We start from the raw sequence: 18,719 nt of genomic DNA, 5'->3' as shown, positions 1-18,719 counted from the left end.
CATGTTGCATGTTTTTTTGCCGTTCCACACTCTCAAATTATTGATTGCTGAGATTGTTATGCAGATGTGGATAGGAGCACATTTTAGTAAAGGTTTTCCACTCTTTTTACTGTTCAACACAATTTCCCTTTAAGGAATAATTAAGATGAACTCGGCTTGACTTAAGAAACAAGAGCAGAAACGGGACTACCAGAAAAACACATTTGTAGCAAATGGACCCAAATAGAAAAAGAAAAAAAAACCATCAACATCCAGCAGCACCAGGATAATCTCTGAACAGAAACAGATTAGGAACTCGAGTGAAGATGCCCTACAAACAAATTATACAAAGCAGAATTACAGTATACTACAGCATGACATAAAGAAATACAGTAGTGCACAGCAGAGCATGGGTCACCAAAAAAAGTATTGTGGAAACAGCAAATTTCACAGGAGAAACAAAATGCAGGTAGAAACCCATACATACAATTACAGACAGTAAAAGAGGCTACAGAAGAAAAGTTGATTACTCACGTTCCACATCTGTCTCCTCCATAGTGGCTGTCTTCCAGAAGCCTGTGGCCGAGGATTGGGCTTCCCTCCTGGGGGACAGATGGGCAGGGGCTGCCTGAATGGTGATCATTAAAACTGATGAGCAAATGTGCCACAGCTGGCCATCTCCATCTCTTTATTGTGAACATTTTTATTGCAGTGTGAGTAGACAGACAATATTTCACAAATATCTAGCACTTGTAACCTCATATCACACAATGTTTCCGAACACAAGCTAGAAAAATATAATTTCATATTGCTTTCCCCACTCATTTAAACTGGCATTCAGTACCAAACGCTGGCTAATATGACTGCAGACAGGCCAAGTGATGGTGGGTTCAGCACTGCACTTAGTAAACATCTGTCATTCACCTTCTACGACACAGAAGCAAATATTATTGTCTTATTGTATTACTGTCTGAAATCATGAGCTATCAAACATCGATGTTCTCAATAAACTGAGCTTGTTTCACAGAGTGGATGTAAAGCTCACAGATGTCAGTCCAGGTTGGGCAATTTACGCCTGCCTGCTCAGGTAACTTCTTTGGCTAACATTAAGTTACTGTCACAAACTAAACGTACACGAAAGTATGAGCAAAAATAATGTTACAAGTGACGAACACACCTAGCGGCACAACATAATTCAACCGCTTCCTCTTTGTTTCTATATTTGTAGATTTAATCTGGTTAGGTGGTGATGCTGCTGAAGCTAGCTAACCTAACTGTAACGTTAGCTTGCTAACTTAGCATCTGCTGCTACGGAAGAGCCAGCGTCCTCACATCACAGGTTAGGGAAAACCATTCTAGCTCGCGCCAACTTACCAACTCCTAGTCAGCTTCCACAGCCTATAACCTGTCACGGCAACGTTGCGTCTATTTCTTGGTTCAGACAGAGATTTGTCCAGCTGTCCGCTAGTTATGAATAAAGCTGTGTGTCTCGTTCTGTCATTGCAGGTGTAAACAGCTTGATCATGTGCCTCAAGTCAGCAGGAACGTATCAAGGAGTGGGCGGGGCCAGTCATCATCACAGCACTGGAATGGATAGAACAGGAACTCCAACATACTACTGACTGTACTGCTACCAATACTACTACTACTCCTACTACTACTGCTGCTACTACTGCTACTACTACTACTATCAACAATAATACACAATATCTGTGCTAATTGCTACATTCTATAGTTTTCAATACTCAATATTTTTTAAGTAAATAAGAGGCAGGCTATTAGCCCTTTATCCAGGTATGGCCAACTAGTGCTTATAAGGCCTTGGATACAAATATCTGTAGGAGCCATGCTCACCTCCTCACATAGGCTGAAGCTTTGACCTAGCCCGTCCTCAAATTTTGCTTAGAACATTATTACTCCTTGATGTTTGTCCTACATTGAGTGTCCAGGCTTGTATACAGGATTAGTTGACATACAAACCAATATCTCTTGTCTCGTGTCAGGTGTGTATGTTTTTGTGTATCACCCAACTTCAATAAAGTTTCATACAATTGTCATCTTACATCTAAGTGCCAATTAGCCTAATGATCTGGAACTATAGACAGTCATTCTTTCATAAATACATTCTCCATTTGATTAACAACCCTCATAACAAATAAATGTTTTTATAAAAACAATATTGTCCTTTGCGTAAATTGATCTCATCAGTCTATGACCTTCATTACTTCACTTTCCTCTATGAAGTCCTGGCTTTTCAGCTCATGCAAACATTTTTTTGAGTTAGTAAGTATCCAGGTGAACAACAAAATCTGAACTGAACACCCTGAACGTCTTCAGAATCTTGACTGCCATATAGCCATCATACTCTTTCATCAATCATTCTTTAATCACACCGGCCTCACCAGCATGCTGTGACTCAGCTGTGACTCAGTCTTCTCAGCTGCATCCTGGATCCTCCACCTCCTCCTCGTTTTCACTTTTGTGCCAGCCAGAGATGCTTTAGTCCTAACAGCAGATTGTTCACAATCCCACCAGCCCGACTCTGAAATCTTGCTGCATTTATGAGCTGTTTCTGTTTCTCTCTCTGCATCAGTAATGAGTGAAACAAAGCTTTCAACATTTCAGTACACAATAGTGTCACGAGGACATTTAGTGTCAAGTTATTGCAACAGATTAAGACTTAATATAGCAATGGCATGAGTATTGCAAAATACTGTTTCCCTTAGTTAAGATAAGCAATGTGTTCAGTAAACCTACCTGAAGAATCCACATATTTATTTTAATTTACAGCGCTTTTCCACATGCCTCTGTCAGCAGTCAACAATTACAGTAGGCTATGTCTTGCTGTTTATGATAATATGAATGTAGGTTAGTCAGGGCAATTATACAAATCAGTATGTCTAAATACAGTCACAACCTATGGAACAGCAACCTATTTGTGAACAGCCTCACCAAATTATCTGATATGATGAAATTATTGGATTTAGTAGCTGTCCCTTTTTAGTCACCAGCAGAGTAAATGCAGCCTTTATAGCACATAATCTGCTCTACCATGTCTCTCTGAATAGAAACCACCATATGTAATCTGATTTTCTGTTTTAGACGGTTATGACAGATCAAGGCATGACACTGAATTTCTACTGTGTAAATGATTTCACTGTGTATGATGGAAAATTTGATTAAAGAACATGGACCATTTGATGAACCAGAACCATTTGGTGAGCACAAATGACAGAAGGCTTACAATCTCTACAATCTCTATGTTTTTATCAAATTCAAAGATGTAACAATATGTGTATGTACAAACCATGTACAGTGTTCAATACAATAATAATACAGCAGAATCAAAATACTTCATCAATATGGTCATGTAATTTGCAAACTCTGCAAACCCTGTGTCTCCGAACAGCTAATAGACAATTAGGCATAAAAACTGCTGCAACAGACTTCAATGATATTTCATTTTGGTAGAACATTTTCACTTTTTTTTTTTTTTTTTTCAGGAGTAGTCAACCTCCATCATTTGCTCTCCTGCATTTCTGTTTTCACCTCTAGCATTCAGAATTTCAGGTCAGCTCTCACTATCAATAACTGAAAATTCATTGATGAAATAATATGACCATAGATACAAAATAGCATATTACCTGGATCTACTTTGCTATGTTTATATTTTACAAGTATTATTACATGTACTTTAGACAAGGTTATTGTAATAAAATTGAGTGGTTTTGATTACAGAAGCCCAGACTGGTCAATTGGTGGCTGACCATTCATAAACTCTTATGCAGATTGGTGCATTGAAAATGAAAATGCTCTACCAAAGTGAAATATTGAATTTAAATTCTCTCATGATGACTATCTGTCATTCAAACAGTGCATTGTTTAGTAACAATACATATCAAAGCAGGTTAGTTACATACTGTTAGGTTTAGTTTAAGATGAATTGGCCTTTAGCTGGTTCATAACACTGGAACATTTCAGAATACAGTGTCTTTTAATTTCAATAAATAAGATGTTAGAACTCACATAAGTGAGTGAAGCAGCCTTAATGAAGCATTGTTAATGATAATAAAACATAATAACAAGCTTCATTGAAATAACATTATAAATCCAGACAGAAGTTATGATGATCATTAGCTGACTGAACAGAAAGTAATCTCATTCCAAGTGTTTTTTGTTTCTCTCTCTCTTTCTTTTAAATAACCATGTTAAGATTAGGAGTTATAAAAAATAGGATATTTTATGCCTGTGTAGCCTACTGCAGTCAAAATGTAGCAGGTAAACATTTATATGTCTCTTGGATAATATAGCATTTTGCAGATTAATTTATAACACCAATAACTTTACCCTGTTAAAAAACCGACATCAAGATTACCCTGTAAAAAACATATTGCTGTCTTTTTCTATACAATTAAGCTGTAATGACAAAGGACAAATAATTGTCAATAAGGTTTATCCTGAACTGATTTCTAATCCCACTCGTAGCAGACAGGACTACAAAGTGACATCACCTCCTGTCTGTAGTCTCTACAGTTCATATCAACTGACAGCTTGGAAGTTTGAGACTTGAGGAGAGGACAGTGCTGTCAGAAGAGGCTGAACACAACGCTGTCCTCTCCTTTTTTACGCTTATAGCTTACCAGTTTAACACATGTTGACAATATCAATCAGTTTCCTATGTCAGTAGTGTTTGACCTTTCCTTTGGAGGTTGTATCAGAAGCACTGTCTGCTGCAGTTGGTTGGAAGATCATTGGCTTTTCTGGATCAGTGGTTGAGTGATTGATTGATTGATTGATTGATTGATTGATTGATTGATTGATTGATTGATATCTTCACTTGTTATCTTTGCATGATCACTTCTTGTATCTTGGTGATGTCAGATCCAGCTGCTGGCCTCATGCATCAGTGGTGGGCAGGTCTCCATTTTGTGGAGTTTTCCTGAGGGGAAAAATAATAATGTGTCACTGAGATGAAACCATAGTGACTGTACAGAGGCAGAATTCAGAAAACATTAGTGTAGGCCAAATCCAACTGGAGTTTCACAAGAAAAAAATACAGATTTATAAAACACTGTGCTACAGATCTGATCTTCTCATGGCTGTGTCAACAAGGAGAAACTTATTTGCAAGTCGGACAATCTGGCTAGCTGGCCACAGTAAGACTGTCTTGCAAACACGTCTAACAGATCTGATCTGTCTGCAGGGAGGAATCAGATTCCAAGTGCTTTCTCCTTGTTTAGTCTGCCATGAGAAGGCTGGATTTGTGTTCAAAGAATAGAATCAGATCTTTTTGGCTTGTGCAAATCCAGCCCTAGACCAATGTGTGCCTAATGTGTCCCCCGCAAATATTTGTAGTTCTGTGTCCATTTGTTTAATTTCATCTTTGTCTTTGCTTTCATGTTGGTGTGACATCTCCCATCTGTGGCCAGATGAAATGAAAGCCTGTCTTCAATAATTGCCTCTTTCTAAAAAACAAACCCCACCTGCTCAGTTTATCTGCACATCCAACTGAGATACGACAAATGATTTCTGTATACAACACAAATTGGTAATATTCTGCTTATAAAAACAACATGCTGTGTCTTCTGTTTCAACATTAAAATCTTCATTACCTTGATCTGTATGTATTAACATAAGTAATGGTAAATATTTTTTCCAGGCTACTAGGAGAGAGTTTCAATAAGATGCTATTTATTACAAGTCACATAAGGCAGAAGGAACTGTTTTTTTCTATTGTACTTTTTAACTAGATTTACTAATATAGCCTACAGTACTGCATATGGGAGAGGGGCACCTACTCAAATTTGATTAGACGGGTCATCTATGGAGAAACCTGCCTTGGATGCAAGAGGAAAATGGGGTGGCTAAGAGTGGGTATTTCAGTTTATTATTCCATTCCAGTTAATATAAGACTAGGTTTACTGTATATGGGCGTGAATGAACCTACTCGTATTTGGTGAGGGGGGCTTTGTCGCAGGTGACCTCTCTGTGCTGCCCCCCCTCCTTTGTCTGTGTCTGAACCCCCGCATGTTGCTGCTGTTGTATACTGCCTCTCGGAGTGGCTAGACCCTTCAACTTCAGTTCTCTGCAGCCAGGACACACACACGTTTGTATTACCATACTTATGAGGACAATTTGCTGATTTACATACTTCGAGTAACAGTCTATCCCTCAACCCTGACCCTCAATTACATGCCTGGCAAAAAAGTATTTGGTATATACACACACACACACACACACACACACACACACACATACACCCCTCACCCCAACCCCTTCCCCTCAGACACACACCTACCTACCCATTAGTGGTTCCTTCTCCCTCTTCAAGCGTTTTGAGGCCTGGAACTTTCCGTCCAAAGAGTTTCACGGCGATGAACATGAGCAGGCCGCGGCGGTTGGTATAACAGCAGGTGGCATCTACCACTAGCAACAACACCAGGAAGATCACCATGACAATGCCAACCACGCCCCCTTTGGTCATGCCGGGTTTGGTCACTTTGACTGGAGAGAGAGAAAGGGAAGGAGAATATATTAGAGGGAGATTATGCTGGACTTGCCTATGGTTCCTGGATGATTGAAATGAAAATGTGGCAAATATCTATGGGACATCTGCATTATACCTAGGAATATATATTTCCTGATGGATTTGTATGTACATAAGACATTGTTGAGGTGGAATAAACTTCAGATTGGCAACCACTTATATTGACTGATTTCAGTTGATGTCTGAGTCTGAGCCAAATTTCCTGGTGCAGCTACAGTGTATGGGCGTGTGGAGTGGATGAGGACTGGGATAGGTCCTGCACGCTACATACCAGACTGTGGGATGGTGAAGTTAAGCATGGCGGGGCTAGAGGAGCCGTTAGCATTGACTGCTATGACTTCCAGTTGATAGTCGGAGCCAAACGACAGCTCTGAGAGAAAGACGGAGGACACATCGGACTGCAGCTGCTTCTCCTTCCACTCACCCCCCTCTTTATCCTGGTTGACAAGAGTGGAGGAGACCATGAGAGGGAAGGAGTGAGAGTAGGAGGGCATCTGTGTGTGTGTGTGTGTGTGTGTGTGTGTGTGTTCAATTTTATCTTCATTTTTTGTTTTTTGTGTCCCCAGAACATTGCAGAAAATCCTACATTTTCAGAGAAGTTGATCACCTACCTCTTTGTATCGTATGTTGAAGTGTAGTAGAGGAGTTCCACCATCATCAATCTGCTGAAGAGGGACAGAGAAGGAGTTGCTGTCTACTCTTATCTGTTTGGACGATAGCACAGGACTGTCTGGTTCACCTAGAGGTGGCAGGCAGGAGGTGAAGGGTGGGGCAGAGACAGAGGGAGAGAAGGAGAAATAGCAATTGCAATATAATTAATAAATGTAGACAAACATCACTTGAGCATCATCAAATAGCATTGTGCTAGTTCTTGATATCTGTGGGCTTCACAGAAATAAACACACAGACAGTTGGAGCTGAGCAGGCAAAAACTTTCAAGTGGGGTACACAAGTGTCTACTCCATCCAAACCCTTAAATCTAAAGGTCTACTTTATGTTTATATTGGCCTATCATGATGTTAACTATATTTACTTTAACATATTTAGCAGTCTCCACTGTCAACAGACTGTAAAATGGTAAAATTGTAAAACTTTGTGATGCTTAAAAGTTATATATAAAAAAGAGAGTTTGTAGAGCCTAGGAACCCAGATGGCCAGCATTTACATATAATAAACATAAATAGTAATACCCAATATAAGTTAAATACATAAAGATGGATTTATTGACCAAGTACTACCAGTACTTTACCTCCTGGGGAGGGATGCCAATGGATTAGATGATGTCATCACCAGCATGAGTGAGCATCAGGAAGCAGGTGATGATGTCATGGTAATGCCATGATGATGGTCACATGATAGATGAATAAATTAGTGAATAATGGAAGATGAGAAGGAAAGCCTTGCTTAGTTGCTATACATACATGCCACATACATACCAGCATGCATGCATACATACACATATTAGCATGTTGACACATATATTGATGGATTACACACATTATGCACATTACATACATATAATCAATATCAATAATGCATTTGCATAAATGATGCATGCATGTATGTTTGTATGTATGTATGCATGTATCATTTGTGCAAATGTACTGATTATAATTGTATATACACACATTCACTCTGCATAACCATGCAAACACAAAGAGTTAATGAACCACACAGATGACACATAAGATACTGCTTCTGCTAGATGACAATGACGTTAAATGCACATTTCAGATCAGCACCAAGTGTTGGAGGTGTGCACTGATCGTAAGAGGCTTTCTCCATTCATCATTCTAAACATGATAGAAAGTAATCTGTCCTGAGAGGAGAAGAGGAAGGACGAAGAGGATAAGTTGTTGAATGAGTAGTAAGCAGGAAAGGAGGGGAGAGAAAATGAAAAAAGTAAAAGCAGGAGAAAGAGGAAAGGTATAGGAAGGTGAAATAGCTGGAAGAGGGGATAGAAGAAGAGGAGGAGCGTAAGGTGCATCGGAAGTGGAAAGAGAGGAGACAAGGTAGTAGGGAGAAGGAGAGGCAGTAGGAGGATGAGGAAAGGACAGGAAAGGGAGGGAGAGAAGGGAGGAGGATGTGTAGGAGATGGTGAGGGTGAAGAAGGAGATTATTAAGAAGAGAAAGATTGAAGAGAAGTGGGGTTTCTCTTCACACACACTAAGGCAAGAGAGCATGAGCTGGAGAATGACTTATTACCTGGGTGTGGATGCTGTGTGTTACTGGTAGTGTGCATTAATAATGTGTGTTGGTAGTGTGTATTGATACTGTGTGTTGATAGTGTGTGTTGGTAATGTGTTGGTGTGTGTGTTACTTACGTATTCCCTGGGTGCGGACAGTGTATGTGTCTGAGAACTCTCCCAGTCCCACTGCATTCAAGGCAGCCAAACGCACTGTGTAGGACGTGTACGGCTTGAGGGAGGTGATAGCCAGGGGAACTACAAACATGCACACGCACACACACACACACACACACACACACGCACATACACATACACACTGGGTCAGATATGTGGACAGAAAAAGTCTCTTCCAAACTTCATCCTGCTAAAACTCAAAATAAACGTCAAAATTTTGCCCAAAAATAGACAGCACTTTTAACACTGAGACTTATGGTTAGCTATCACATAGCCTTTTTGACTGATTGATTGATTGATTGATTGATTGATTGATTAATTGATTGATTGATTGATTGATTCACTGATTTTCTCAAGAAAGTCAGGTCGCAACTTCCCCCATGACTCCTTTTAATTTATTTGCCTCTATGAGGTTTTCACCTGATGCCGGGACTGTGGTCTCCTTCCACTGTTCCGCTTGACTCCGCCTCCACTGCAGGGCGAAGCTTGTGATTGGTGTTCCCCCGCTGATGGGCGGGGTGTTGAGGGAGAAGAGGACTGAGGTCGATCCAGGAGAGACTGACAAGGACTGAGGCGGACCGGGCTGAGCTGAGTGTCAGGAGGCAGGAGGGAGAGAAGTCAGAGACCCAGGCATCACATCTCAGTTTTAGTGTCTGTGTGAAACTGCTGCTGCTTTTCCTTCACTGACTTACACTCAAACACACAAACACACAAACTCTTACTGTGTATTGCGATGTCTCTCGATGCATTTAGAGAGGGACTGACGGCCATGCAGGAAAACAGACCACCATCAGAGGGCGCTACCTTATCAATCATCAACACACCACCCACAACACGAACGCGGCCCGATGCAGAGTCCTGACACACACACAGACAGAACAATGCATAAGACACATTAGGGGCCCACATATTTTTGTCCCTACACATAAAGTGACATATATCATACAAGAAGACAGCTATAGTAAATGCACAAATTCCTAAGGTTGAAACATTTCTACCACATGAAATTCCCTCAGTGCTATTATGCCGTCTTCAGGGTAACTGGACAATGGACAACTGGAAGCTTGTCTTTACTTAAAAGTGGCTACCTGGTACAGAAAATAAAAAAAAATATCAGTGCTCAATTTTCATCTGATCTTTCACTGACAAATATATGGAGTTGATTGGAGAGCTGACATGGCTCTCTGGAGCGGCTGTTTGAACAATCTAAGTGTTAAATTAACTCTTATGGATGTGGACTTATACAAACACTGGCATAGTGCTGAACGATTTTGCTATGTGTAGCTGTGTGTGTGTGTGTGTGTGTGTGTGTGTGTGTGTGTGTGTATGTGTACACACTTACCAGTGTGTGTCCGTTGTGCTTGCTGATCCAGTGTAACTCAGGCTGAGGATGGCCAGAGACGTTACAGGTCACAGACACATTCTCTCCCACTGATACACTCTGCTGCTCCATGCTCACATACACCTCTGGGGCCTCTGAAACACACACACACACACACACACACAGAGAGCAATGTATTACATTGCCCATTTTGGTTTGCCAAATGTCAGTATAAAACTAGAATGCATCTCCATATTATGATAGTATAACACTGATGTTGTGGGAAAACCCACCTAACTGAACACATTTCCATAAGTGTCATTACAGTACAGCAGATTTATATGTTTAGTTTCCCCTCTGCTTTATGATTCCATTTGTAGGTCTTGTTACACTTTGTTGTCTAATGTATAGTGTGTTTGAGTGTTCTGAAAAGCGGTATACAAATAAAATGTATCACTGTTATAATTATTTAGAACACTGAGGATGTAAGAACGAACTGTAGCACAGATGGAACACATTTGTAGAAGAACACAGAATACAATAGAACCAACCAGAGACATGAAGCATAATGGTAGCACTGCTCTCGCCTATCTTGTTCCTGGCTGTGCATACGTATTCCCCGTAGTCGCCCCTGGCAACGGAGTGTATGGTCAGCTGGCTGCGGTCCGAGTTGAACTGATGGTGTGAGGGGTCAAAGTTCACCGGCCTGGGAGTAGGGTGTGCAGAGCAAAATACGCTTTGAGTAACCTTGTAGTCGTTGATTTATTTTCTATCCAAAATAATAACAGGATGGAGCCAGAATAGGATACAGTGTGTCACTATACAGATATTTATAGAGCTCACAACATAATGAAAACATTAGAAGGCATGGGATGGAGAGAAGAAGAGGCCAGGGGAGAGAGAAAGAGGGAAACAGAGAGAGAGAGAGATAGAGAGAGAGAGAGAGAGCGAGAGAGAGAGAGAGAGAGGAAGAGGGAAGGAAGACGAGTGATGCCACAGAACATTAACAAAGCTGATAAGGAAATTAGCAGGAAGTCTCTCTTTCTTTCTCTCTCTCTTGAACACACACACACACACACACACACACACACACACACACACACAGCCCCACCCACTGATCTACACACACATACACACACAGACAGGATGGTATGCTACATTAGTAATGCAGTGAGTCAGGAGCACTAGTGTAAATATCAACACAGAATGAATCAGATCTATTTTCTCCAACACATTAAGTGGAGATCAGCTGCTCCTGCCGGCATATTGTCCTGAGCCAGGGTTATAACAGTAAAATGATTATAAGTAGCCATAAAAAAATGAAATAAAATAAAAAGGTAAATAAAATAAAAACTAAACTTACTGAACAAACTGAAACTAGAGCAAAACTAAAATGACAGCCTCCAAAACTAACTGAAATAAAGTTTTAGTTATTTTGCCATACGGTAAAATAATTAGAGAGACATTCCTCTAGCCATGAACAGGTCTTACATGGTCCAGGAGATGTTGGGTTTAGGAAGGCCGTCCACCAAACACAGCAAGGACACATTGGTTTCTGGTCCGGCCATCACTCTTTTCACCTCCTCTCTCAGACGCACTGTAGGTGGAGCTGGAGCAGCGAGTTTCATATTTTAGGTAAAATTAGCTGCATTTTGCATAAAACAAAATTTTGTTTTGTTTATAACATCATGTGGTTTCATTATGAGTTAAAGACCAGATGAAGTAAAGAAAATTGTTTCTTGGGCAATGTACCACTGACCATGGGGAAATTGTGATGATCTAACCTCTTACAGCATCTCTTAGAGGTTAGTTCATCTTCTGTTCATCCATCTTTTTCACAGGTTAGCATGTTAGCGATTCCACAAAATCAAGTCACAGCAATCTCAGAAAGTTATAGACTTTTATCTCAGTGTGGTGATAAAATCTGTTTGACAAGATTCATATTTACAGTAATCGCTGATTCTTTATTTACTGCCACACCTGTTTTAAAGCATATATGATTTGAAAGTAATTTGCAGGATTTATTTTTCACTATATGTAGCGGACGGTGAAACTAGGTAGGCATTCAGCCTCTATAGCACAAGGTATAGTTACATGAGTGTATAAGTATTACTGAGTGTCTTGCTCAAGGATGCTTTGACAGAATACACAGCTGTGGCAGGGATCCAACCGGTGACCCTCCATTCATAAAATGGTCTTTCTAACCGCTGGTCAGTAAATAAAGCGTGCTGTGAAGCAGGTACTGACCGTTGACGACCACAGAGATGGAGAGTTGCTTAGAGATGGGCCTTCCTTTGATCCGGGCCTGACACACGTACGTCCCAGCATCCTCTCTCCTCACCGCTTCAATATGGAGTGAGTTATCACCCGACTGACGTACACGATTTCCTTCTAGGAGGAAACAAAGAAACAGACACAGAGACGCAGAAACAGAGACACAGAGTGATGGAGAAAGATGAAGACACAGAGAGAGTGATGGAGTGAGAGAAAGAGACAATGACAAAGTCATTTCTCTGCATGAAGTCCATCGTCCAGTGATTGCACTGGAGCTAGAAGCAGCACTAGCACTGCAGAGCTCTTTCTGTTGGTCCACATGGATTGGGGACCAAATATATCTACTGAAGACATTCAGTAGATATATTGTATTTTTAGATTTTTTGTAAAACATCAACCCTGAGTTTGTTTTGTTGACCTGTCAGGACCTTAGAAATGTTGTCACATATTTGGCTGTAAGTGATGAATACTGACCACAGAATATGAAAAAATGCTCATTTCGGTTTACTTTCAGCCATTATGAAAGACTGGGAGCTTTGCTACCCTTACTTGCTGACCTAAATGACTAACTTGAAATTTTGCCATCAGGAATATTAAACATATTGTCAAGCCAAGAGAAACACAAATTATTCTTAATTTTAGGGGGACCAATGATGAACTTTGAGCCTGAACAAGCCCTTGTTAAAACCCCGCTGCATACATTCAAAACCCCCTGGGCTTCGGTGAAGATGTATCTACATTTCAAAGGAAATGTCCTAGTTTTTAACCCAATTCATTTATCTAACACGAGTGGTTGCTAGGTTTTGCATAGGGAATACTTAAATCAATAGGGAATACTTGAATAAATACCAATGCACTGCACTGGAAAGGTACTTTTACTGTATGTTACTCAAGTGCAGATACTCCATTTCTTTTTCTTTAGTAGAATTTTCAATAGAGGCCTCTTACCAGCCGGGATTCTACTTTTATGTAAATGAAGTATTGGTGTGCTACTTCCACTGTGTCAGATCAGCACATTACATATACATTTCTGTGAATGGGACTACATTGCTATATTTAATGTTGTCAGTGATTCTTTTGGCCAGGTCTGTTTATGCTTGACGAGCTCAGTCTGTCCATTGAGCTGTGAAAGTTATGGTGAGTTCATGCCAAATGGGAATTTTCTGACCTGAGGAGAGGACAGCATTGTCCTGAGAGGCTGAACTGGGGGGTGTGACTGTCTGCACCCATCTGTTCCCCTGTCTGTCTCTGTCTACCTGTCTGTCAATGTCTATTTGTCTCACTGTGATATTTCCAGCACGTATGTAACAGCCACCTAGCCAGCTAGTCGTCCATCCAGCCATTCAGCCAGCCAGCCAGCTATAGGCAGTCAGCCAATCAGCCAGTCAGCCATTCAGTCAGGCAGCTAGCCAGCGCTGAGCCGAGTGGAGAAGTACACTGCCAAACATTACAAGCTCATCAAGTGATTTTATCTTCAATTTATCACACTAATTTCAAGATATCAAATTAACTTTATGCACTGGCAGTAGCTTTGCAAGTTTTTTTCACAATAATTGCATTTGCTTCAAGTGCAAATGAAACCGATGGACCAAGTTAGATCTTTGTAATATGCGTGAAATGTGTTACAACCAGCAAAATTGCCTGCCAGTGCCGTTCACAAAAAGCACATCTTTTCAAAGATAAAATCACTTGCTCGGCGTGTCATTTTGTGCAGTGCACCAGAGAAACCCTCCGTACCGCAGTGGAGCCCCAGGCCCTGGGCGCTGGTCCTACCATAAGAGGGGAGCTCTCGCTGGTCCCGAATCCAGTGAACGTCCACCGACGGCTTGCCGGACGCCAGGCATGGCACCACCCCCTCCTGGCCCTCCAGAAACTCATGGTAGGTGTCGCTGTTGCTAAACGATGGACCCTCTGAAAGAAGAGAGTTAAGATATTCACCTCGTGTGCAATAAAGTGACCTGGTATCATCAGCAAAATGAGGTTTGGTTCATGAGACATCCTCACATGCTACAATACTGTTTGAGTGGCCACTATTTATTCTATTTTGTTAGACCATTTTTTGTTAGTCTGAGCGCTTTCAGCAGCCACACTGAGCACTGAAAACTCTTTCCCTTCACAGATTCTGGACCGCTCACTGTCAGGTCTCCATAACATGTAGAGGATCTACATGGACACACCATCTTTTTGCAATATGAATGAAATTTCTTGCTGTGTCCATGTAGCACACCGTCTCATATTTTGTGCTTTTTGAAATACTGGGACTCAAAGTGTTTCAGGTGCCCAAATAAATGTATTTTTGCATTATCTCCGTTCTCTCGTTTTGATTTTTTTTTTGGCCTGTTAATGTATGTCTGTCAGAATGTCTGCCTGTTCATGTGTCTGTGTGTGTGTCTCCAGTATGTATGTGTATGCAGCCATTTCTCACCATAAATATAGAGCTGTGTCGAAATTTCATCTGTGTGTCCATTATCGAATTCACACAGACAGGTATACCTGCCCGCATTCTCCATCTTGGCGTTCTTAATGAGGAATTTAGAGGAGCTCTCGTCCACCTTGGACACGTTTTCTTCATCACTGATGTCGTCCCCATCCTTCTGCCATGTAATTTCTCCCTCTGCACCGGCTAGGGCAAATATCAATAAATATTTCCAATATCAAAATCCATCAAAAAGCATAATGAATAAACAAGAGACTTTGTTATCAATAACAAGAGAGGGATGGCGAGGGCTGAAGACAGCAGGACAGAGGTGGGAAAATGGAGTATATCAAGCCAATTCCCATTTTGCTCACATCAACCTGAGGGAAACACTTTGAAGTGGAAGAGGGGAAACTCACCTTTACACAACAGAAGGTGGCTTTCTCCCACCAACACATCTAGCTTACTGCTAATGATCTCCATCTTAGCATCTAGGAGAGGAGAGGAGAGGAGAGGAGAGGAGAGGAGAGGAGAGGAGAGGAGAGGAGAAGAGAAGAGAAGAGAGGAGAAGAGAAGAGAGGAGAGGAAGAATGGAATGAGGCAATAGAAAGCCATTAACTCCAATACAGGAAGCAATAGTTGGCTGCAGGATTTGAGGTCATGCCCAGACAGCCTGCTGGGGACGTCCTGTCTGCATGCGGCCATCAGAGCACGAGCAGACCCAAAGTGAGTAAATGGAGTTTGGCACCATGGGACCCAGACTCATTAAATTATGCTGGTATTTGAGACTTGAGACCTGAGACTAATTTTGGATCCTGACCCAGAGTTTAAGAAACCACCTCTCTCCATCTCTCCTTTTCTTCTCCATTTGTATATATTTTTTATCTTTATAAGAGTGGAGACTGAAATACGACAGAAAAAAGAGAGAGGAGATGACATGCAACATCATGAGCTGGTTTAGGTTACATGTCCTGGTTAAAATATTAGATCTAACATGGGGTTAAATTTAAAATTTAAAAATATCAACCATTTACTGAAAGGGCTCTTGACAGCATCTTGTCCACCAAATACTATATACTTTGACTGAATTTTTACAGTATAAATGAATGGGAAGCAAATCTATACCATTTTTTTGGGTCAGTATTTCAGTAAGCTTATCAGCAGATCCAGAGTCAGAATTCTGAGAGTAAATCTGATTTTAATCTCAGAATTCTGACTTTAAACTCAGAACTCAAATACATTTTTCACATGTGGTCCTAATCCTCTTCCATAAATGGGAGACTAGTTTTGGGAACCCATTGAATGTTTGTTTGAAATTTTCTACCCAACTGAGCTTTATTCTATAGTGGTGTTCTGCAATATACAAATATACACCTTTCTACCCAGAAAATCTCACTGATTTCTCTCTCTTACAGTCACCTTTACCGGTGTTTCCAATTTATGCTCTATGGAGAAGCTCTAGAATATTCTATAAATATATATAATATATATACATTTATACAACTTGATGATGCAACAGATTGCAACAATGTGAATTGTTTTTTGAGCGGTTGTTTGATGATGCACAGTAATGACGATGTTGATGTTTTGTACTGTTCTATCACTTTTCTCTTGTCTGGGGTTGAATTATACAGTGTACAACTCATTGTTTAAATAAATTATAAATTTAAGTGTGTTCACAATGAGTAATTATATCATCCTAAAAGAGTCTGTATAAATCTAGACCATCTATAGCTTTGTTAGCCAAACAACTATAATGAATACATCAGCATCATTTCTATGGCTGCAATTCCCCTGGCAGAAAATATTTTAATTGTTTGCAGTGCAGATTTTATCTATTTAACGTTTACATCATTTTAACAGCCAGAAACGGAGGGAAATTTGCTTTTTTCCTTATTAGACAGACATGAAAACATCAGATCTGGCCCACAAAGAGTTAAATATCAGACTTTTTTTGTTTTGTTTCTTTCCTGAAGAAATCCAATGCGTACACTTTCAAAAAACCAACATAAGCTTACTAATCAGCTATTCGGTGTATATCAGATCATACTACTATTATAAATTGTCCTTGCTGCTAAAATCCAAGTATCACTGAAAGAGCTTACCTGTGCTGTACACCAGCATCAGTAGCAGCAATGCCATTCTCAGGATGAAAGCTGATTGGTCCATAATCTGCTGGTTGCCAATCCTGTGTTACTTAAATTCACAACTCCACAGTGTGTGTGGTGGGTCTTAATATTTTAGTTTTTCGGTCAGCACACCGGAACAGGATCCTGAAAAGCTAATTTTAAAAAGTCCTGTTTTGTAAATTGAACCAATTTGCTGCAGGCGAGAAACGTCACATCACACAGTAACACATACATACACACACACACACACCTGTCAATGCCAATTCACCTATCATAACTGTGACAGGGAGAGGTGTGGCAGAGGTTATATAGGGGCCAGACAGGAGAGGAGAGGGGATGGTAGAGAGAGAGAGAGAGAGAGAGAGAGAGAGAGAGAGAGAGAGCGAGAGAGAGCAAAATAGACAGACAGCCACCACACAATCTCCCCCAGCATCTCTCTCTCTCACCCCTCCTCCTCTCCTCCCTTTACCCCAGCAGAGTCATAACAGTCCGCTGGTCATTCATGAAGAGAGGAGGGAGGCGATGGATAGCAAAATGTGTTCCCTCCCCTTTTCCTTCTCTCTCTCTCTCTCTCTCTCTCTGCCTCCACCCTCTCTCCAGCCTCTTCCCTCTCTCTCCATCCAGGCTACCGGATGAAAGGAGGCGAGGCAGCCCCCCCAGGGGAAGAAGAGATGGGGGAGATATTTTTATCACTTCATCATTTTTTCCTCTCTCATTTAAAAGGGTCACATTCTTTTTAAACACACACACACACACACACACACACACACACACAAATCACCAAATTACAAAAATCAACACATTCCACAATGCACATTTGTAGAAAAAGTATAGCCTGTAGGGGGCTGAAGTCAACATCAGATCTAGGATGAATTCTATCATTCATATAATTCAATAACTAACTTTAGTATTTGCACCAACAGTCAAACTTTGATTGAACTTGACCAGCAACTAGTAGGAACTGTAGCAACATCGACATGTCTCAGCTTATGGTGGGCATATAATTGACATAGTTAATAAAGTGTCACAATAGAGATGATAAAGCTAGCCAATTAGAGCAGAGATCCAACAGAAACATCTAGTGAAAAGGTAACACATCACCATGAAAAATGCGGTCATAATAGTACTGCTTTGTTATTAAGCATCATTAAGCAGTTGAAAATGCCAGTAGGTGTCGTAGTGGGGTGTGTGTGTGTGTGTGTGTGTGTGTGTGTGTGTGTGTGTGTGTGTGTGTGTGTGTGTGCCAGGTGGACGGAGGTAATTTTTGTTCTAAAAATGAATATGGGTTGAAAAGTGAGTTCTGAAAAACTGAAATCTCAGTGCCTGGTGAATTAATTGCAGATTCACTGGGATTGATCAACAACCCTATGCAGAAATGTTATGGTCATCTTGTGCTGTGGGACAGAAAAATCTTACTCATTACACCTTGAAATGGGCTTGACTGGTGCAGCCATACAGTGAATCATGTTGATGGACACATGCATCATACCAACAGATGATATCTGTCCAGCACTGCAGTAGATCCACATGGGCCTTCTGGGCGCTAGTTCTGCCCAGCTAACTGGTTGGCTTTACTGCCATTGTCTCATGATACCAATTAGCATGGTAAAGTTATTAATACTTAACCATTTCACGGTCATTCGACAGAGGAGAGATGTGTGACAACTGTGTAAAAGTGGAAATGGTTAAC

At 40.8% G+C, this 18,719-nt stretch overlaps 2 protein-coding genes across 9 annotated transcripts in view; both read right to left on the bottom strand.

Annotated features, from left to right (window-relative positions):
* mroh1 (maestro heat-like repeat family member 1) overlaps nt 1–1,489 on the bottom strand; it is a 33,519-nt gene extending 32,030 nt beyond the window's left edge. For both annotated transcript variants that reach the window (XM_071525597.1, XM_071525598.1), the window contains exons 1-2: nt 1,354–1,489; nt 514–607 (exon numbers count right to left, since the gene is read on the bottom strand). In XM_071525597.1, coding sequence (XP_071381698.1) covers nt 514–535 — 22 coding nt within the window. In that variant the 5' untranslated portion in view covers nt 536–607; nt 1,354–1,489. The remainder of the gene's footprint in view (nt 1–513; nt 608–1,353) is intronic.
* Nucleotides 1,490–3,198: 1,709 nt separating this feature from the next.
* ncam3 (neural cell adhesion molecule 3) lies at nt 3,199–17,319 on the bottom strand. Of its 7 annotated transcripts, none has more exons than XM_071525602.1 (16): nt 17,006–17,319; nt 15,320–15,391; nt 14,910–15,107; nt 14,222–14,395; nt 12,458–12,601; nt 11,702–11,819; nt 10,762–10,916; nt 10,232–10,365; nt 9,612–9,747; nt 9,310–9,477; nt 8,851–8,970; nt 7,138–7,265; nt 6,798–6,963; nt 6,282–6,483; nt 5,927–6,064; nt 3,199–4,918 (listed from the first exon to the last, which is right to left on the bottom strand). In XM_071525602.1, exons 1-16 carry the CDS (start codon nt 17,067–17,069, stop codon nt 4,876–4,878), a joined length of 2,160 nt encoding a protein of 719 aa, XP_071381703.1. In that variant the 5' UTR covers nt 17,070–17,319; the 3' UTR covers nt 3,199–4,875. The 7 variants fall into 7 exon arrangements, with proteins under 7 accessions (XP_071381703.1, XP_071381702.1, XP_071381706.1 ...); XM_071525601.1 differs by having other exon boundaries at nt 7,138–7,267; nt 8,850–8,970; nt 12,458–12,598; XM_071525605.1 differs by having other exon boundaries at nt 7,138–7,267; nt 8,850–8,970; nt 12,458–12,598; nt 14,258–14,395.
* Nucleotides 17,320–18,719: the final 1,400 nt, after the last annotated feature.

This window comes from Centroberyx affinis, unplaced genomic scaffold, assembly GCF_046629955.1.
Source record: "Centroberyx affinis isolate AG114_WGS23_722 - 3 ecotype Tasmania unplaced genomic scaffold, CSIRO-AGI_Caff_v1 ptg001306l_1, whole genome shotgun sequence".
Lineage (NCBI taxonomy): Eukaryota > Metazoa > Chordata > Actinopteri > Beryciformes > Berycidae > Centroberyx > Centroberyx affinis.
Note: the sequence above shows the minus strand (reverse complement) of the source record. Positions and strands in the feature narration are given on the sequence as shown.